Raw genomic sequence first — 17,216 nt, 5'->3', positions numbered from 1 at the left:
AGTATAGGGGACATCTCCTATTGCTGCTACCTCCTTTACATTAATGTGCTGTCTGATGATAGACACATCCGGCACATTGCTACTTTCTTCCTTTACCACAGAGGCTGTTCTGCTGGTGGTCTGTGTGACCATAGCAGACTCCATGCGCTGCACATTGATGCAGTCCTGCAACATGTAACTTTCCTTAATTTTAGGATCTTGACTGATTAAGTCATTTCTGACTCCTGTAGACTCTGTGTACAGAGTTTCACATACCTCAACACTATTCCTGTTTGGTGTTTCTATCTCAGCTTGCTTGCTGGATGTTATCTCTTCATCAGAGATCTTGACAATTTGATTACAAACTGTCAGGCTTTTCGCTTCTGCCCCAAACTTTTTCTGTTTATTTTTCTGTTTAAGGGACTTAAATAACGAATGCATTTTTGCATTAATGGTCAGGCACGCCTTACGAAGACGTGAACCTGATTCTTCTTTACATTTCTGTTTGGCTTCTAGAGCCGCAGTTCTGCGCATTTTTCTAAATGCTACAGAAAACTTTTGCATTTTTAACATTTCAATGCTAAATTTATATATTCTTTGTTTTTAGTACTGAAGGTATCCTCTCCTTAAGATTGACCGGTGTCTTAAGGTTAAACTCTAATACCTGGTACATTTATACATTTATTTGGAAATACTCTTTTCCACTGTGCACATTTTCTATTCTAGGCCTTTAAATTCTTTATTCTCATTTGTAACCTATTCCACTGTGATCTTGTATTTTGCCAGCAGGCTTATAGCCTTTGGTGCTGCTTCCTAATAGATATTATGTTAGTTAAAATAACGTATATTGCACTAACACATTTATCCTAGGTTATACAGAATACAAAATTGACATTACACAATGGTAATAAATTTTCATAGATACATCCCCACCGTGATTCTGCAGATTTGGTAGCCAGCTTATAGCATCTGCTACTCCTCATAAATATTATAGATCAGATAATCAGATTCAGTAATAACAAGTCCAATTCGTGGTCGCCAATATTGCTTTATGGAATCATATTTATGAATATTAATATTTAATATATCATATATGGTATTTAATATATGGATATATTTCAATTAATATGCATTTATCATATATATCTGCAAATATATTATGTCAGGCTTACAAACTAATTGGCTGATACATATATGCAGTCCTTATACATATGACTTATGAAGTTATTAAGTTAAGATTCCTTAAAGAGAGTTCAAGCTTGAATATTACCGCTCTTTTTATATGATTCTTTATTTACAGGCAGATCAAATCGTACAGAATAAGATATACACAGTAGTGATATATATACTAATTATAATTATATATGCTTCCTTCGTTACATAACATAAAACAACATGACATAAGTTTCACAAACAGTTTCAATTGCTAACATAAAATGTATACTTGCAAGTTAAAGATTGCCATCCCAAGAATCATTCCTTCTGCATGTTCTCCATGACTTCTCCTCCTGACTGACTTCCTTCCTTCTCCTTCTTCTTCTCCCTCTCCCTCTTCCTTCTAACTCCTAACTACAAGTCTGGTCCTTTTATCTCATATTTTACCAATTCAAACTATCATATTCTCATAGTTTCCAATGGAATAGGTAATTATAGGTTTGTCAGATTCCAAGGTGTAATAAAACAAACATTGAACTGGGCTGTCGTGTCCTGTTCACGGAGGCATGGTGTCATAAAAGTGTGGTGTCCACACTGCCTTAAGCAAGTATAGTATTGTAAAATCTGGAATGTCTTTTCATCCAAAGTTCTGTTGTATTGACAAGTTTTCCTGGGGTCGGTTACACAATGTTTTATCAATGGATGTGATCTCTTTTCATAGTAGTTAATTTATACTCCCTAGCTTTTAACCTTCACTGGACAATAGACAAACCAGTAGATTCTGATCTACTGTAAGCACACCTGTGAATTCCAATGACCAACAGAGCTCTGTCACATACCTATTATCATTTATGGCCTAATACCTTTTCTCTACAATGACTCTTGATCTTACTGTAACCTCTCTGGCCTTATTTATGACTAGAGCAGAATAAACCTGTTCCCTACACTATTTTTTACCATCTTGCTGTAAAACACAAATATACAGTATATCTATATAAACACATACACAAACCTAATCTCTTAAATCAGCTAAACATTACCTCATACATTCAAACTTATTTCATATCTATTCCTTACTATATATATCCAGTATACTGTCCACTATGGTAACATCGCCTATTTATAATGAATTATATTTTGATTCAGACAATATCCATTGCCCTAATATTATACTAAGTGCAGACAATTACCTATAAGGCAACACTACTCGGCTTAAAATTATTTCGAAGAACATATATTATGATTAAACAATCAGTAAAACTAAAGAACTGCAAGGAATCAGTTGAAATCACTTCTGGATTATTACATAAATTATGTACACTTTGCACTGTTTTGTGTTGCAAATGCTAATGTAAAGCACTCTGAGTTCTACTGGGAGAAAAGTAAACAATACTGTTACTTGTTTTTCTCCCAATATTTTTATTAGAATAATTTCGAATTCTAAAAGGTGGTAAAACGATTACATTTATGCACTTTTAATAAGGGGAATATTTATCAAAGCGTGGAGAAACAAAGTGGAGAGAGATACAGGGGGAGATTTATTAAGCAGTGAAAAAAGTGGAGAAGTGAGCCAGTGGAGAATTTGCCCATGGCAAACAATCACCTGCTCTGTGTATCCCATATCCAAATATTCCGAAATACGGAATTTTTTTGAGAGTGAGATAGTGAAACCTTTGTTTTCTGATGGCTCAATGTACACAAACTTTGTTTAATACACAAAGTTACTAAAAATATTGTATTATATGATCTTCAGGCTGTGTGTATAAGGTGTATATGAAACATAAATGAATTGTGTGAATGTAGACACTTTGTTTAATGCACAAAGTTCTTAAAAATATTGGCTAAAATGACCTTTAGGCTGTGTGTATAAGGTGTATATGAAACATAAATGAATTCTGTGCTTAGACTTAGGTCCCATCGCCATGATCTCTCATTATGGTGTGCAATTATTCCAAAATACGGAAAAAATCCGATATCCAAAATACCTCTGGTCCCAAGCATTTTGGATAAGGGATACTCAACCTGTATATACTTATAGTATGCAAATGATAAAGGTTACTTCAATGCTGATTGGTTTCCATGGGCAACTTCTCCATTCTTTTCACTGCTTAGTACACCTCCCCCTATCACTCTAAGCTTTGATGAATATCTGCCTACTTGTTATGTTTATTTAGTGGGTCTAATTAAAAAGAATAGCTGAAAATGAAATGGGAGTTGAAATTAGTAATGTCTCTGTAGTAGTAGCAGCCAGTGTAAATATATTTCAAGAGATGTAATGGCACTAAATAAAATCACAGGTTGTTGTTCTGGCATAAACTATTCATTCATGGTTTAGAAATGTGATCTAGACAAGAATCCGGATGCTTCATGTAAAATACCAATTTATACGGTGCAATAACTAAATTAATCGTAACATGAAGCAGTTTATAGCGCACACATGTTCTGCAGTGAATCAGGCATAGCCATTAAAACACATGATAAGCCTTGAGTGCGACATTATCACAATTAACTTTCTATGCATTGAACTATCCAAGGAGCCAAGTACTGAAATGATTTTTGATACACAAGTCTGCAAGCGTAATCTCACACAATACCAAATAGATGCAAATGAAATTAGGCTGACCTAGGTTATTTTAAAAATATAAACTTTTTTTTATTTTTATTTTTTTATAAATTTATAACAAAAGATGACAATGAACAAAAAACAGCAACCTATATTGGTAATGCCAAACCAAGATTGGCCACTGCCAGGTAGTCTTGAAACGACATGTCAAAAGTCAATCGAACTGGGAGATCACTTAAGATCCTCGGAACCCTATACAATTCCATTTACACCTTGTACACATCTACAGGATGAATTGTACAAAGTGTGGGGGTACCGTGGGGTTAAATTTGTACAACACAAAATATTTTCTTCAGCAGGCCCCTGGTTTTTTTGCCTCAGCTCCCGACAAGTAGGGCTTTAATACTCAGCGTGTGATGAGAGATGAAGCCAAGTGTGAACAACTTTCAGGTCCCATGAGGGGGCTGACTGTTCAAGCTGTCAGGTTCAATTGCATCATTCGACATTATTCAATGCCCCAAACTGCTCCCTAATTGTTAGGGGCTTAACATATTCAGAGCCATTGTTTAGGCTAATACTGAATGCCCACAAGTCGAGTTTCCATAAAGAAGGGGGTGGGATTTCATTGTACTTAAACCATACTGAACTCTCCGCCACAGTAGTCTCTGGTGCTGTCCCATGTATGAAAAAGCGACTTTGAGACTGCTTTAATCAGTTTATATACTATCAATAAGCCTCTTATTTTATTACTATAGATATATTGCTGGAGATTTTGTTGCACTGATGCAGAGACAGTTCATTGGCTCGATACAATTGCAGAAGAGACTGCTCACTTGAATCCTCTGCAGATCCACTTTATTCCTACAACTACAAGTCATCGTAAGTTTTTTTTTCTCCCTCCCCTGTACCCAATATCAGTTGTGACACCTCATGGAGACCATGCCGAAGCCCCTTAGAAATTTCTGAAGATCCGTTGCCTTGGCTAAAAAGCGCTTATTTTTTCCAGTTGCATTCTTTATCCTCTTCATAATGAGATGGGGTCAAGCAGATTATTCGCTTCCTGTTCTGTCAATACTTTGTATCACTAGGCGAAAAGAAGAAGCGGAGGACCAGGACTGAAAGTGTAAAGCTGACAAATAGGAGAAGTACTTTGTTTCCACTATAAACAAGCAACGGTTCCTGAGAAAGCGGATTTTCTACACCGGAATAACACGTACATTTTTTTTCCTATTCTAGTGATGCTCATGTGTTGATATATACAACTGGACCCAATGCCTGAGATGCAAAATGTGGCCAACAAATCAGCATGTAGCAGCAGTGGATGGGGCATGAATCTGTAATGCTGCAGAATAGCTGGAGGAACTTGATGGGTTGACAGGAAACTGCAGATATGTTTACAAATCACAAGACTGCTAGAGGGCACTACCCATATGCTGGCCTTTTTTTACATTTTTTTTTTTTTTTACAGAAACAAACGGTGTGCAAGATTTTAAAAGTTTAAACTTAAAATTAACACAAAGAATGAGCTGCATGAGCTTAAAATCTACCCGTGCTTAATGTTATATGAACTGGAGCGTGAGAGTTGGAAGTGCTGCTCTATGGGTTGATAATTGACAGAAAGGCCCAGAGGCCTAGCTGTATCGCTGCAAGTATTGTAATTCTTTATTTATAAAGCCCTGACATTCTGCAAAGCTAAACAATAGGTGTTCATAAGAGACCATTTATAAATATATGTATATGTGTGCGTGTATGTACTGTATGCTTGGATGTACTGGATGCACATTTCCCTTTCTTTTTCCTTGTATACAATGAAATATCCTGCTTCTTACATTTAGGGAGTCATATATTTATAGACACATTATCCTGCATTGTCCGAAAATATTCTACTTATGAGGCCTATACACACATTTTGCAGGAGAAGAGACCTGAACCCAATGACAAGTTGAATTGTTTCTTACATTAGTGACTGTGTTGTTCTGGCAGAGAATAACTGTCAGAAATTAGGAACGTGACATGCTATTAAACGCATCTCGATGACATCAGGAAGAGGGAGCTCTCCGCAGAGCAGACAATAGAACTGACAGGCACACTACTTAAACCACATTTTAAGTCCACAGACAGCTTGTGTTCAGTTCAGTGTCATTCCATCACTGTTACGATTATACGATGACTCCATAAAATAACTTTTAACATATTTATCTGGAGCAGGAGCTATCTTCCCGTATACAGTATTGCACTCAATACACTATATTAGAGGGGGTAATAAGCAGAGTAATACAATTTAGCTAAATATTGCTTTACATCATTATACTCCAGCCGAATGGACATTGTGATGAAGACAATACAGCCAGTGTATTCATATGGAGGTCATTTTAAGTCAATACCGATCATGCATTAGATTTACTTCCCCAAATCTATTTTACACATTCATGTACAAATGTTATCCAAAATGCTTGGGACCAGAGGTATTTTGGATATCGGATTTTTCCGTATTTTGGAATAATTGCATACCATAATCAGATATCATGGTGATGGGACCTAAATCTAAGCACAGAATGCATTTAGGTTATATATACACCTTATACACACAGCCTGAAGGTAATTTTAGCCAATATTTTTAATAACTTTGTATATTAAACAAAGTTTGTGTACATTGAGCCATCAAAAAACAAAGGTTTCACTATCTCACTCTCACTCAAAAAAGTCCGTATTTCGGAATATTTGGATATGGGATACTCAACCTGTATGTAGGATAACATCAGTACCAATACACATTTACACACAGTGCATTGTAGCAAATACAGAAAAAAGTGATATGCAAAAATAAAATTGTGCAATATATTTATACACAGACGGACATGAAAAGCCTCCGGCCATCTGTAAACAAATAAAATCCGATCGCGCACATTTCCTGCGACAGCATCATACTACTCAATATTTTACTCCATAACCATTCTTTATTATTAAAGTTCCATGGAAATCCGTTCTGCAAAAAGGGCAACAAGTCACACTTAAATCGACACTAGTTTTACACACACACACACACACACACACACACACACACACACACACACACACACACACACACACTCTATTCTACAAATTGTTGTTTCTCGTTTTTTTTTTTTAAATGACAGAATATTGCAACATTGTATCGGTAATTCAGAATGACTATGGCTCACATACTAGAATTTCCATTACAAAAACTGAAAGAAAATGCACAGACAATTATATATCTATATCTATCTATCTATCTATCTATCTATCTATCTATCTATCTATCTATCTATCTCTATAGAGCGAGAGAGAAACCACCCACAAACTCTCAGAATCTAAGCAGTGCAATACATGAGAGTAAAACAAAACATCAAAAGTTAACAATGGAATATAAATCTCTCAAACAAACTAGTATTGAGTGTTAAAAAGTGCATCTCCGATTTAAGGTTAAATGGCTTAAAGATGTTATAATTGGGGCAAGGGGGCAGGGAAAGAAAAAGGACCAGACCTCCCTTTTATACAATATGGTCTTCAAATTCGCCTCCGTCACTATTGTTTTAGGCAGCTAAATTGAGGTCCTGCTACACTCAGTTCAATGAAGAGGTCAATGTGGCTGGGTTGCCTGGAGACTGATGGTTGCTACAGGAGCACCAGATAAGCCATACTAAATAAGCTTCAGCTTGGAGGCAAAAAGCATTTACAGCTAAGAGCGAAACATAAGATGCAGCTGTCTCAGCATGCAGCACTGTACAAGACCATGCAACTGCCTTCACTTCACTCCGGCTGAATGATGACTTAAATGTGAAGCCAATCTCACTGGGACAAGGGCTAAAATAAGATTTGAAGGATTTTAATTAGACGGAATACAGGATTACTCTAGTACTGGGACGCCTTTGTTCTTCCTGTTGGGTCACATGTTACCTAAGAATCCTCCCCCACCCCAAGCTGGAAATTCCTTTTGCTTTTACCCTACCCCCTGACCTCTTCCTACAGGAAAGTGCCTGCAGAAAAGTTCTCCCCATAAGCTCAGTCTGCCTACAAGGCTCTTGTCCTTGGCACAGTTTAAACACATTTACATTTATAGCACAACAATTATGGTGTATTGTCACAATTACAACGCACAAAATCTTGATCCGATATTTATGTAGCAAAAATAAGATTTGGAAAGTGTTCTATATATAATTTGCTTTTATGTGGAAGATCTTATTTGTCTTTTATTTATACTTTCCTTCCAGAAATGATGCATTTATACTGCAGCTATATGAAGTTATAATCCTACATGCGGCAGGGATACAGAGATGCCAAATTCTGGCTAACAAATACACTCCCAGGAAAAGTTGAAATCGCTCAGGGCCTGTCAATTTCAATTTCCCATAGTTGGAGAGCAGGAAGTCAGAAACAGAAAGCACTAGATGAATTCCAATGTGTTTGGGTCTGTTCGGCTGCAGCCTTCCTTGATAGGAGTCCTAGAAAAATCCGGAAATTTTTGCAGTCATCAAAGACTTAAGGACTGTCAGTAGTGCGAGGGGTGTGGGGGAGGCGGATATAATACGGAAACATAACTTATAAGTTAAGCAGAAAACATAAAGGATGCTTCACAATGTAGGTGAGAACCGGTCTGCCAGCAGTGAATTCGGTGGAAATAGGTACACTGGCCAGTGAAAGTGCATACATCTACAGGTGTGAATATGTGACAAATAATGCAGAAAAACTAAAATGTAAACACCATGTAGAAAAAAGCAACGTGAAAGTACACAATAAGGCACAAGCAGAAGTGGCAAATATTAGCTCGAAGTCTATAATATATCTAAGGAGAAGTGTTAGGACTAACACCAATTACATCAGATTCCAGCTAAATATACACAAAACTATGGCTGAAATGTGAGATTTTTAAACATTTTCACTATTCATTAAAAATATTCTTATGCGATGCAAAAATGTACATCCCTGTTTATACAAACTTCTCATCATGTAAGAGATGGCAATCCCGAGTTTTATGTAGGATTCCTTAATAAAACTATTCTATACCAGTGTTTATCCATTAGGGGCACTGTTCTACAGCAATCTACGAGGGTGATCACTTGTTTTACATTTACAGAATGGCAGCTCTCACTACTATTATTATTATTACTAGTTATTTATATAGCGCACACATATTCCGCAGCGCTTTACAGAGCATATTTGGCCAGTCACATTCATTCACGGGTTCATTTTTTGTTGGGGTTCAATTAACCTACCAATATATTTTTGGGGGATTGTGGGAGGAAACCGGAGTACCCTGAGGAAACCCACGCAAGTACGGGGAGAATATACAAACTCCACATAGTTAAGGCCATGGTGGGAATCGAACCCATGACCTCAGTGCTGTGAGGCAGTAACGTACTGCCCCACTAAATGTTATAATGTTTGTACTCAAATTTTATAGCATTTCCTAAGTAGGATAAAATGTAAACATACTTTTCCTTGACTTCAGGCAATTCAAAAGGATATATAAAAGTTTACATTTTTTTTTTTTTTTACATCAATTTGTGAGATGTCTCACTTTCTGTACTGTATCAGTATTGAGCCTAAGGCCGGGTATACACTAAAAAACATTTTAAATGAATTTGCAGATAAAGCCTAATTGTTTAAATCGTTCAGTGAGGACGCAATATGGCGCTAGCGATGCGCACTCCCGCGGGTCGCTAGCAACGTCCTCTGTATATGCAACTCAATTTTGAAAATGTGGCTAACGACTTGGAGCCAATCGTACAGTTGTACATTAGAAATGACTAACGATATAATTAAGCTGAAACCCAACAATTTGGTAGTGTCGAACGACTCACGTATATCATTTGGTCATTTGTAAATTTGCTCAGTGTGTACGCACAATGGGGGTAATTCAAAGTTGATCGCAGCAGGATTTTTTTTAGCAGTTGGGCAAAACCATGTGCACTGCAGGGGAGGCAGATTTAACATGTGCAGAGAGAGTTAGATTTGGGTGTGGTGTGTTCAATCTGCAATCTAATTTGCAGTGTAAAAATAATGCAGCCAGTATTTACCATGCACAGAAACAAAATAACCCACCCAAATCTAACTCTTTCTGCACATGTTATATCTGCCTCTCCTGCAGTGCACATGGTTTTGCCCAACTGCTAAAAAAAAATCCTGCTGCGATCAACTTGGAATTACCACCAATATTGTTTGTCTGGGAGTTCCAGGGAAATTGTGAGCGACATTGTATCGTTTGCATGTCGTCTAGTGTGTACCCAGTTTAACAATCTGCTAAAGTGCAGACAGTAATCCACTGTGTTCAGATGACAGGTCTAAGTTTTATGGTCATTAACGTGAAATAAAAGTATTTGCAAAATCATAACTTTTAAGGGAAACGCCAGCAACTGGGCGCTGCCTTTTATTTTTCCCCTAATCTCTTGTCATTGTATGTAAACAGCTACATGTTTTGTTTGACAAATGATTGCACGATAATCAGTTTAAAGAGATACTGCAGAGAACAATGAACACCAGATAAGATTAAAATGAAAAAAACAAAACGCAGAACAAAATAGAAGTGTACTGCTGGAGAGCTTGATTTGATCTTAGGCAGCAAATTACAGTGCTGGCCAAATTATTCTCTCTCTAAAATATGGAGACATTTGCAAAGCACATTCAGGTATTTTTTTACGACTATCGAAATACAGCTTCATGGCAGTTTTAAAAAATATATTTAGATAAATAAAGTGTAAGATTAAACTACATCTGAATTAAACGATATAGTAACAAATCACCTGTCTGGCACTCGCTGCCTTATTTGTGAATGAGAAATGTTGTTTTCTTGGTGGAAAATCGATGAGATCTTACAATAAAAAAATACCAACCCTCATTTTCATCTTAATCTCTGCACCTCATCTTCAGCTCAAGAAAGGGGAAGACTTAGGGGTCTATTCATGAAGCAGTGAAAACAGTGAAGTGAGCCAGTGAAGACGTTGTCCATGGCAACCAACCAGTGTTGAAGTGACATTTATAAAGCGCATTCTATGAAATTATACATAGCAATCAGGTGGACAACTTCTCCACTGGCTCACTTCTCCATTTGTTTCACTGCTTCATGAATAGATCCCCTAGATCTAGCTCACGATTACATGTGAAGTGGGAGGTTGATCTGGGCCTGATAGATGAGAAATGGGAACTAGCTATGGAATACCCACGTACCGTTACCAAGTCTCTTAGATTTCAGCAGATTCAATTTTTTTATATTTCATAGGACCTACATGACTCCGGTTAGACTTGCAGAGTTTGTCAGTGGGCGCTCTGATGCTTGCCCTAAATGCACCATTGCCCAAGGCACTTTCTGGCATCTTGTGTGGGAATGCCCTGTTGTACAGTCCTTTTGGTCTCAGGTCAGGTCGGTCCTGGAAAATCCTTTCTTAATCTTTTTCCTCTCTCCCTTATACTTGGCATTATAGTTATGCGGCCATTTTTTCTTTTTTTGGGCTTGATTTTTCAGAGCATGTTTTTTATGGCCACTCTTGTTTAAACTGCAGTGCAATTTATTATATGTGCCTATTTCTTTTTTCTCTCTTTTTCGCCCTTTTTTGTTTGTTGGACTATTGTTTTTAGGCATTTGTTAGCCTTAACTGGTTAGGTTATGTTTGAAAAACGCATGATGATATAAAACACACTTACATGCAGATTTGCTGTAATAACTGTCTATTGCTTTGCAAGTCTCCTGGTATTGTACACAGATTTTTTTGTCCTGCTGCCATACAATTTTTTTTGTCAATTTGCACTATGTATGTACAGCAAGCCTTATTATTTGATTGATTGCTTGCAACATCTGTTATCTGTACCCAACATTTTTTACGTGACCTAAAAATTTACAATATTAAAGAAAAAAAAGAATGTATGTACTAGATGCGATCGGCTATAAGACTGAAGGAATGCGATAAAAGACTGCCAGGTCGGAGGGTACAAGATCTCCAGGTGTACATGGGGAAAAGCACTCCATACCACACACCAGGAAAACACTATTTTTAAGAATTTGAATTTTTCTTTAAACATCTTAATGTACAAAACCCTAAATTGTAGTATCTACTGGAAAAAAACAAACAAACACTGACTGATTACATGATGATGCTACTTAAAACAATCATTACAGTTCTGTATTTATTTATTGATTTAATGCACTGCAATAGTTAGCAGATCATAGTAATTACAGTCCACTGGCAATGGCTTGGTAGGAAATGCGAGTGCCTGATGCAAGCCTTACCACCTCCTCCTCCTCCTACCTCCATGACTTGCAGACAGCTCAAAGCTGACTAGGCAAGAATGAGATTTTACCGTGCCAAATTATACTGATTGGCAGCAGCCGATTGGAGTAAAAGCAGATGTGTCCCAGGTGACTGAGTAACAGAGAATAAAGGTAGGAGTCTGCAAGTGATGCAACCCCCAGAGGTGGGAATTGCATCAGTTTTGTAGTTACGGTCTGGTAGTTTATCTGCCTTCAATGTGTTTATTTCTTTTGAAGTAAGTACTTATTAGATCCATAATTTCACTACTCCTGAGAGGCTACTATGTAACACAGCAAGTGAGCTGGGCACAAAAGATTTGCGTATCCTGCTATCAATTGTATACCTGCATTTTACATTTTGATAGCTGGTGAGGGTAAAGCTATATATGTATTTGTGTAGGTCCACCAATGTACCCCGTGAACTAGAAAACATTAAGTAATGGCTAATAGAGCACAGATGCTGTTACAATACTTGTCAATGAGGACATAAAATAAGCACTATCTGTCCTCTGCTACATGACTGGGAGCTTCTGATTAGTTTATGTGCAGTGACACTTTATCTGGGCAGCACAGCACAGACCTTAAATGCAGAAAATAGCCAGTATAGATAGTACTGTATTCCTTTCATTTTCGTATATCCTGGACGTGACGGCTCCTCCACAAAAGATCCACATACTGTAGGGAAGTATTTTTTATTCTCTCTTTCACAGTATTGTTTTTCTTCCTTCACTGCTATTTGTTATGTAAATAGCACCATCTCTGTATTATTATTCTTTTGGGTTTATGGGTTGAACCAAAAGGTAGCAACTGTTATTACCTCTCCAACCAATCCTATGAAGTAATGACTGCCATAATAATAATAAAATACCGGTCATGCAACAGAACCCCCTTGTATTTATTTTTGCTACACAGCAATCCTAGAGTGCTGTGCTATTACAGTCACACACAGCAATATTGTACCCCGGGTTTCTATGTAGAAGTCTAATTACCTCTGCCACTGTGATAGTACACAGCGGTTATGAGTCAGAGGACCTTTAGAAGGTTTTGACGCATTCCCCCCATACACCCCAAATGACAGTCTAAGTAGCAAGGAAAGCAACATTATGTGAACATAACCTGGGTGTAGGGAATGACAATTAGTGTGCATTCTAGCACCCTGCACCTTTCAAATCCTGTGCAGTTCCTCTTTCCTGCCTGGGGTGTCGCTTTCTGCTCTGGTGCATCTCCGCACACACAGGTCTGTATCACAGCATTGAGTAACAGATCAGAGTGTGCTAAAAAGCATCACAGCAGAGAGCGACACCCCAGGCAGGAAAGAGGAACTGCACGGATTTTGAAAGGTGCAGGGTGCTAGAATGAACACTACACAATGCAGACAAAGTGGGGGCAGAAACATCTGCTAAAGGCCTGTACAGAGGGACAATCTAAAAATATGCACGAGTAACTAAGATGCAACGACTGTGGGCTCTGAAGCCAACTGGAGGTCCAGAAGCTTTTCTGGGGTGCCCTCACTGTCAGATATGCCTCTTTTGGGTTGTAAAAATGTACATATACTGACAATTGGGGTCCCGCAAAAAAGGGGAAATAACGTTAAAACACACATTTCATGTCCATTCCCCTTTGCTAGGTACAATACTTATTTTAAACTGCCCAGCCTTAGAAGTCTAGGGGGTACATGTGCACATCTTCTGCATTTTAATGATGGGAAGATAAAAGCAAATAAATAAACACTGCTCTACATTCAATGTTTAAACAAACCATGTTACATTATTCTTTATTCAGAATGCTTCTAAGATGTGCAAAACTAAAAATAAATCAGTATATAAAATTCCCCCCAAAAAAGTAGTAGACAGCCCCACGGAAAGAACATGGGGAGTCGGGGCAAACTTATCAGCTCCTAGTGATGCCTATAATCTCAGCCACAAAAAAGGATTGGCTCATAGGAAACAAAACACCACCACTTAAATAGTAAAGAGGAGTAAGAGAGATAGATGCCGGCACCAAGTAATCACATGACCACATGAAGCATTCTCCATATTTACCAGGCTGCTCGTCACCATCATACAAATAGTCTAGGCTGACTGTGCATGAATGCCTAACCAATACGGATACTACCACTCAAATACACTATCAACTAGAAGACGGCTTAAGGCAGCACTTATTGCTTCCATAAAACTGCATGAATGTAGAATATTCTCAGGAACGTTGCACCACATGCACACTTGTTGATGTACAAAGGCTGGCAGACTACCCAGCGGGATGCGAGTGTGATGGGAAGAACAGACTGACAGGTAAGACAAGCCTGCTTACCTGAGTTGTGGTAGTGCTGGCAGGAGCAGTAGATGAGAAGGGCAGTGGGGATGAGGCTCCGTGCTGGAAATGAGTAGTAGCACACTGCGGTGCATGGGAGCTAGACACAGGAGTACTGGAGCCAGATAAAGCACTGGGAAACGTTGCTGCTACATCGATGCTGCTGAATATGCCTGCAATACAAGTATGAAAAACAGAGATTACGTCATGGCACGCACAAAACCCTGCACAATTCTGTATAATTCATAGCGGCACAGTCGCTGTATGAGCAAGTCAAATCTCACAAGGAATACAGACATTAGTTATGTTGCTTTGTTAGACCTAACTGGCCGCAGGTTAAAAGGGCGGCGGACTGTAAATACGATTGGATGATGACTGTGTATGCGATCATTGTCTGACCAGATTTGCCCACACATATACATGTAGTTTTAAAACATCTATTATCTAGCCCACCACACCACCTTTCATTATGCACCCCACACAGCATAGCTGTCAATATATCCCGTCTGTATAAAGGAGAGAAACATCAATTATTCAGTCACGATTCAGTTTATTTTTACAATTAGTAAGCAAAAAACAAAAACAAAAATGAAATACACAATGCACCCCAGTCTGGTTGTACATGTATGCGGGTTTTCCCAATTGTAGGCCTTGCTGCATCATAGGGACACAGAAATCCAACATTACTCTTATAGTCAAAGGGTTACAAAGCACTTTAGATGGGATCAGTACGAGATCCCGGCGGTCAGGATCCCGATGGTGAGGAGGCCTACAGCCGGGATCCCGGCGGTGAGCGCAGTGTGTCGCCTCGCGGGCTCACTGCGTTCACCACACTTTGGGCTCGGTGGCGACCTTCAGTCACCACAGGTTTCTATTCCCCTCTGGATGGTCACCCTTCGGTCACCACAGGTTTCTATTCCCCTCCGGGTGGTGGCGTGGACCCCCACCCAAGACGGGTAAGCAGCCGGCGGTCAGGACTCCGACAGCCGGTATTTCCGCTTTTGTCGGGATTCCTGCGTCGGCATCCTGACCGCCGGGATCCCGACAGGCGGTCAATTGACTGCCTCCCCTTTAGACACCTGACACATTGAGAATGACAAAAACATTTACTTTTACCTCAAAACTTTATCTGTTGGTTTTCTTTGATGGATAATTAAATCCCATAAAGAATATGTGGAAACTACTTCTAAGAAGCGTCAAGCTTAATGAATTCTATATATCTATATACAGTATGTATATATATATATATATATATATATATATATATATATAAAATTTTTTAATCTTGTAAAGTTACTTTGTAATTGTCAAATATAACAAGAGTAATAATAGTTGCGTAAAGGTAACACCCTGCCCAAATTCTGAACACCTCTCAAGAGAAAGCACAGAAACTGAGGTAAGCACAAACTAAAATAAATACTGATTAAACAGTGAGAACAAGCCAATACGAACAGTGAAGACGCTTTTAGCAATGAAAAAAGTCCTTGGGAAATAATAATAAGATGACCTTTGCGAGGTGGAAGAACAAATAAGGGAAAATACGCTCAGAATGAGGTTGTGACAATTAAGAAACAAAACAAAATGGTAAAGCGAAAGAACTAAACTGCATTGATGAAATGCGGAGCATAAAATTACTTTTATTTTCATTTCATCTGGGACTGATGCCATCTGTGAAACAAGTAAGGCCTTCTAATTTATCTACCGTGTGCTAGATTAGGACATTTCAAATCTAAAGAGCTAGATCACTCAAAAGGGAGAGTGACGGAGCCGGTTTTCAGCACTTGAATAAACCCTGTTGGGATGCACAACACAGATCAATCACAGGGCTTGGAGAAAGGTAGGAGCCTTTCATGGGGGCCTCTGTGAAGGTTGGCACCCATCCGTCTTCTTGTAGGAACACAAAGAGCAGCATGATGGAAGATTCGGAGGTTGAATGCGTGCTCCTTCCTCCTCTGACACCTACTGCACGAAGAGGGAGAAAAGCAGGTCAAAAGGGTGCTTGGTGTATCTACCACTACCAATTTACTAAGATTCATTACCTAAAGGGCAATTCCAGATTTTATTAGTCCCTCAGCTATTTAATGAGTACCAATTAATAGCTTCATTAACCAGAAACAGAACTCTGAAACGCATTGCGACGTCACTGGGACAGATCAATGCCTATCAACAATTGTCACCAAAACCATCAATAAAAACCATTATTACAAAATTCCCCGGTGGATAAACGTAACATTTTTAAGGGTTAAGACATTTTATTCCATGAAGTTTACTAATTATATACATATGTTTATGGAAAGTAATTATCACAACAGTTGGGAGCCAGCATCTATTAACGCAAAAAGGAACAACAGAGGTTTGGTCACTAAACAAGTCGTCGTCATCTTGGCGGTACAACATTTATACTGAAAAGGAATGGTGGGGACAGGTTTACAATAACTTAATGTTTCCAAATTGTCTAGTTGAACATATCCATGCATTTTCCACTTAATACACCAGGCAATATGATGCCACTTGTTTAGGCACCGATAAAAGTAAATGTCACCCCTAGACCTGAAGCAGAGCCCCAGTGATGACAGAACAATGGAATATACTGGTCTGGATTTACCTACAATGTGCTGTAACAGCCAGCGGCTGCCGTGTGGGAAGGGGGAACAGTGAGCGACGGCCAGTGGGGGGGGGGGGGGTAGACAGTAAGCGGCGGCCGGAACAGTGTGGCGGCCGGCGGAGGAGCTGGCGGCGGGGGAACGGAGATCATCGGCCGGAGCTGGCGGCAGGGGTGATGTCTGCGGCGGCGGAGGAGGCACAGCAGGGAGAGAGGTGCCTGGCCAGGGGACGGCCGTCAAGGTACCTCTCATCCTCGATCCCCGTAGCCCGCCGCACTGCTACCCATCTCCTCACCTCAATCCGACTTGTTTTCAAGTCGGATAGAGTTTGTCGGAAAGGGGG

The 17,216-nt window shown here is 39.0% G+C and overlaps 1 protein-coding gene across 8 annotated transcripts in view; it reads right to left on the bottom strand.

Moving 5' to 3' along the window:
• The window catches only part of MLLT10 (MLLT10 histone lysine methyltransferase DOT1L cofactor), a 385,956-nt gene that overhangs the window by 67,553 nt on the left and 301,187 nt on the right, over positions 1-17,216 (bottom strand). For all 8 annotated transcript variants that reach the window (XM_063921568.1, XM_063921569.1, XM_063921575.1 and 5 more), the window contains one exon: positions 14,271-14,443. In XM_063921568.1, coding sequence (XP_063777638.1) covers positions 14,271-14,443 — 173 coding nt within the window. The remainder of the gene's footprint in view (positions 1-14,270; positions 14,444-17,216) is intronic.

Source organism: Pseudophryne corroboree, chromosome 5 (assembly GCF_028390025.1).
Source record: "Pseudophryne corroboree isolate aPseCor3 chromosome 5, aPseCor3.hap2, whole genome shotgun sequence".
Lineage (NCBI taxonomy): Eukaryota > Metazoa > Chordata > Amphibia > Anura > Myobatrachidae > Pseudophryne > Pseudophryne corroboree.
This window is presented reverse-complemented; position numbering and strand designations above follow the sequence as displayed.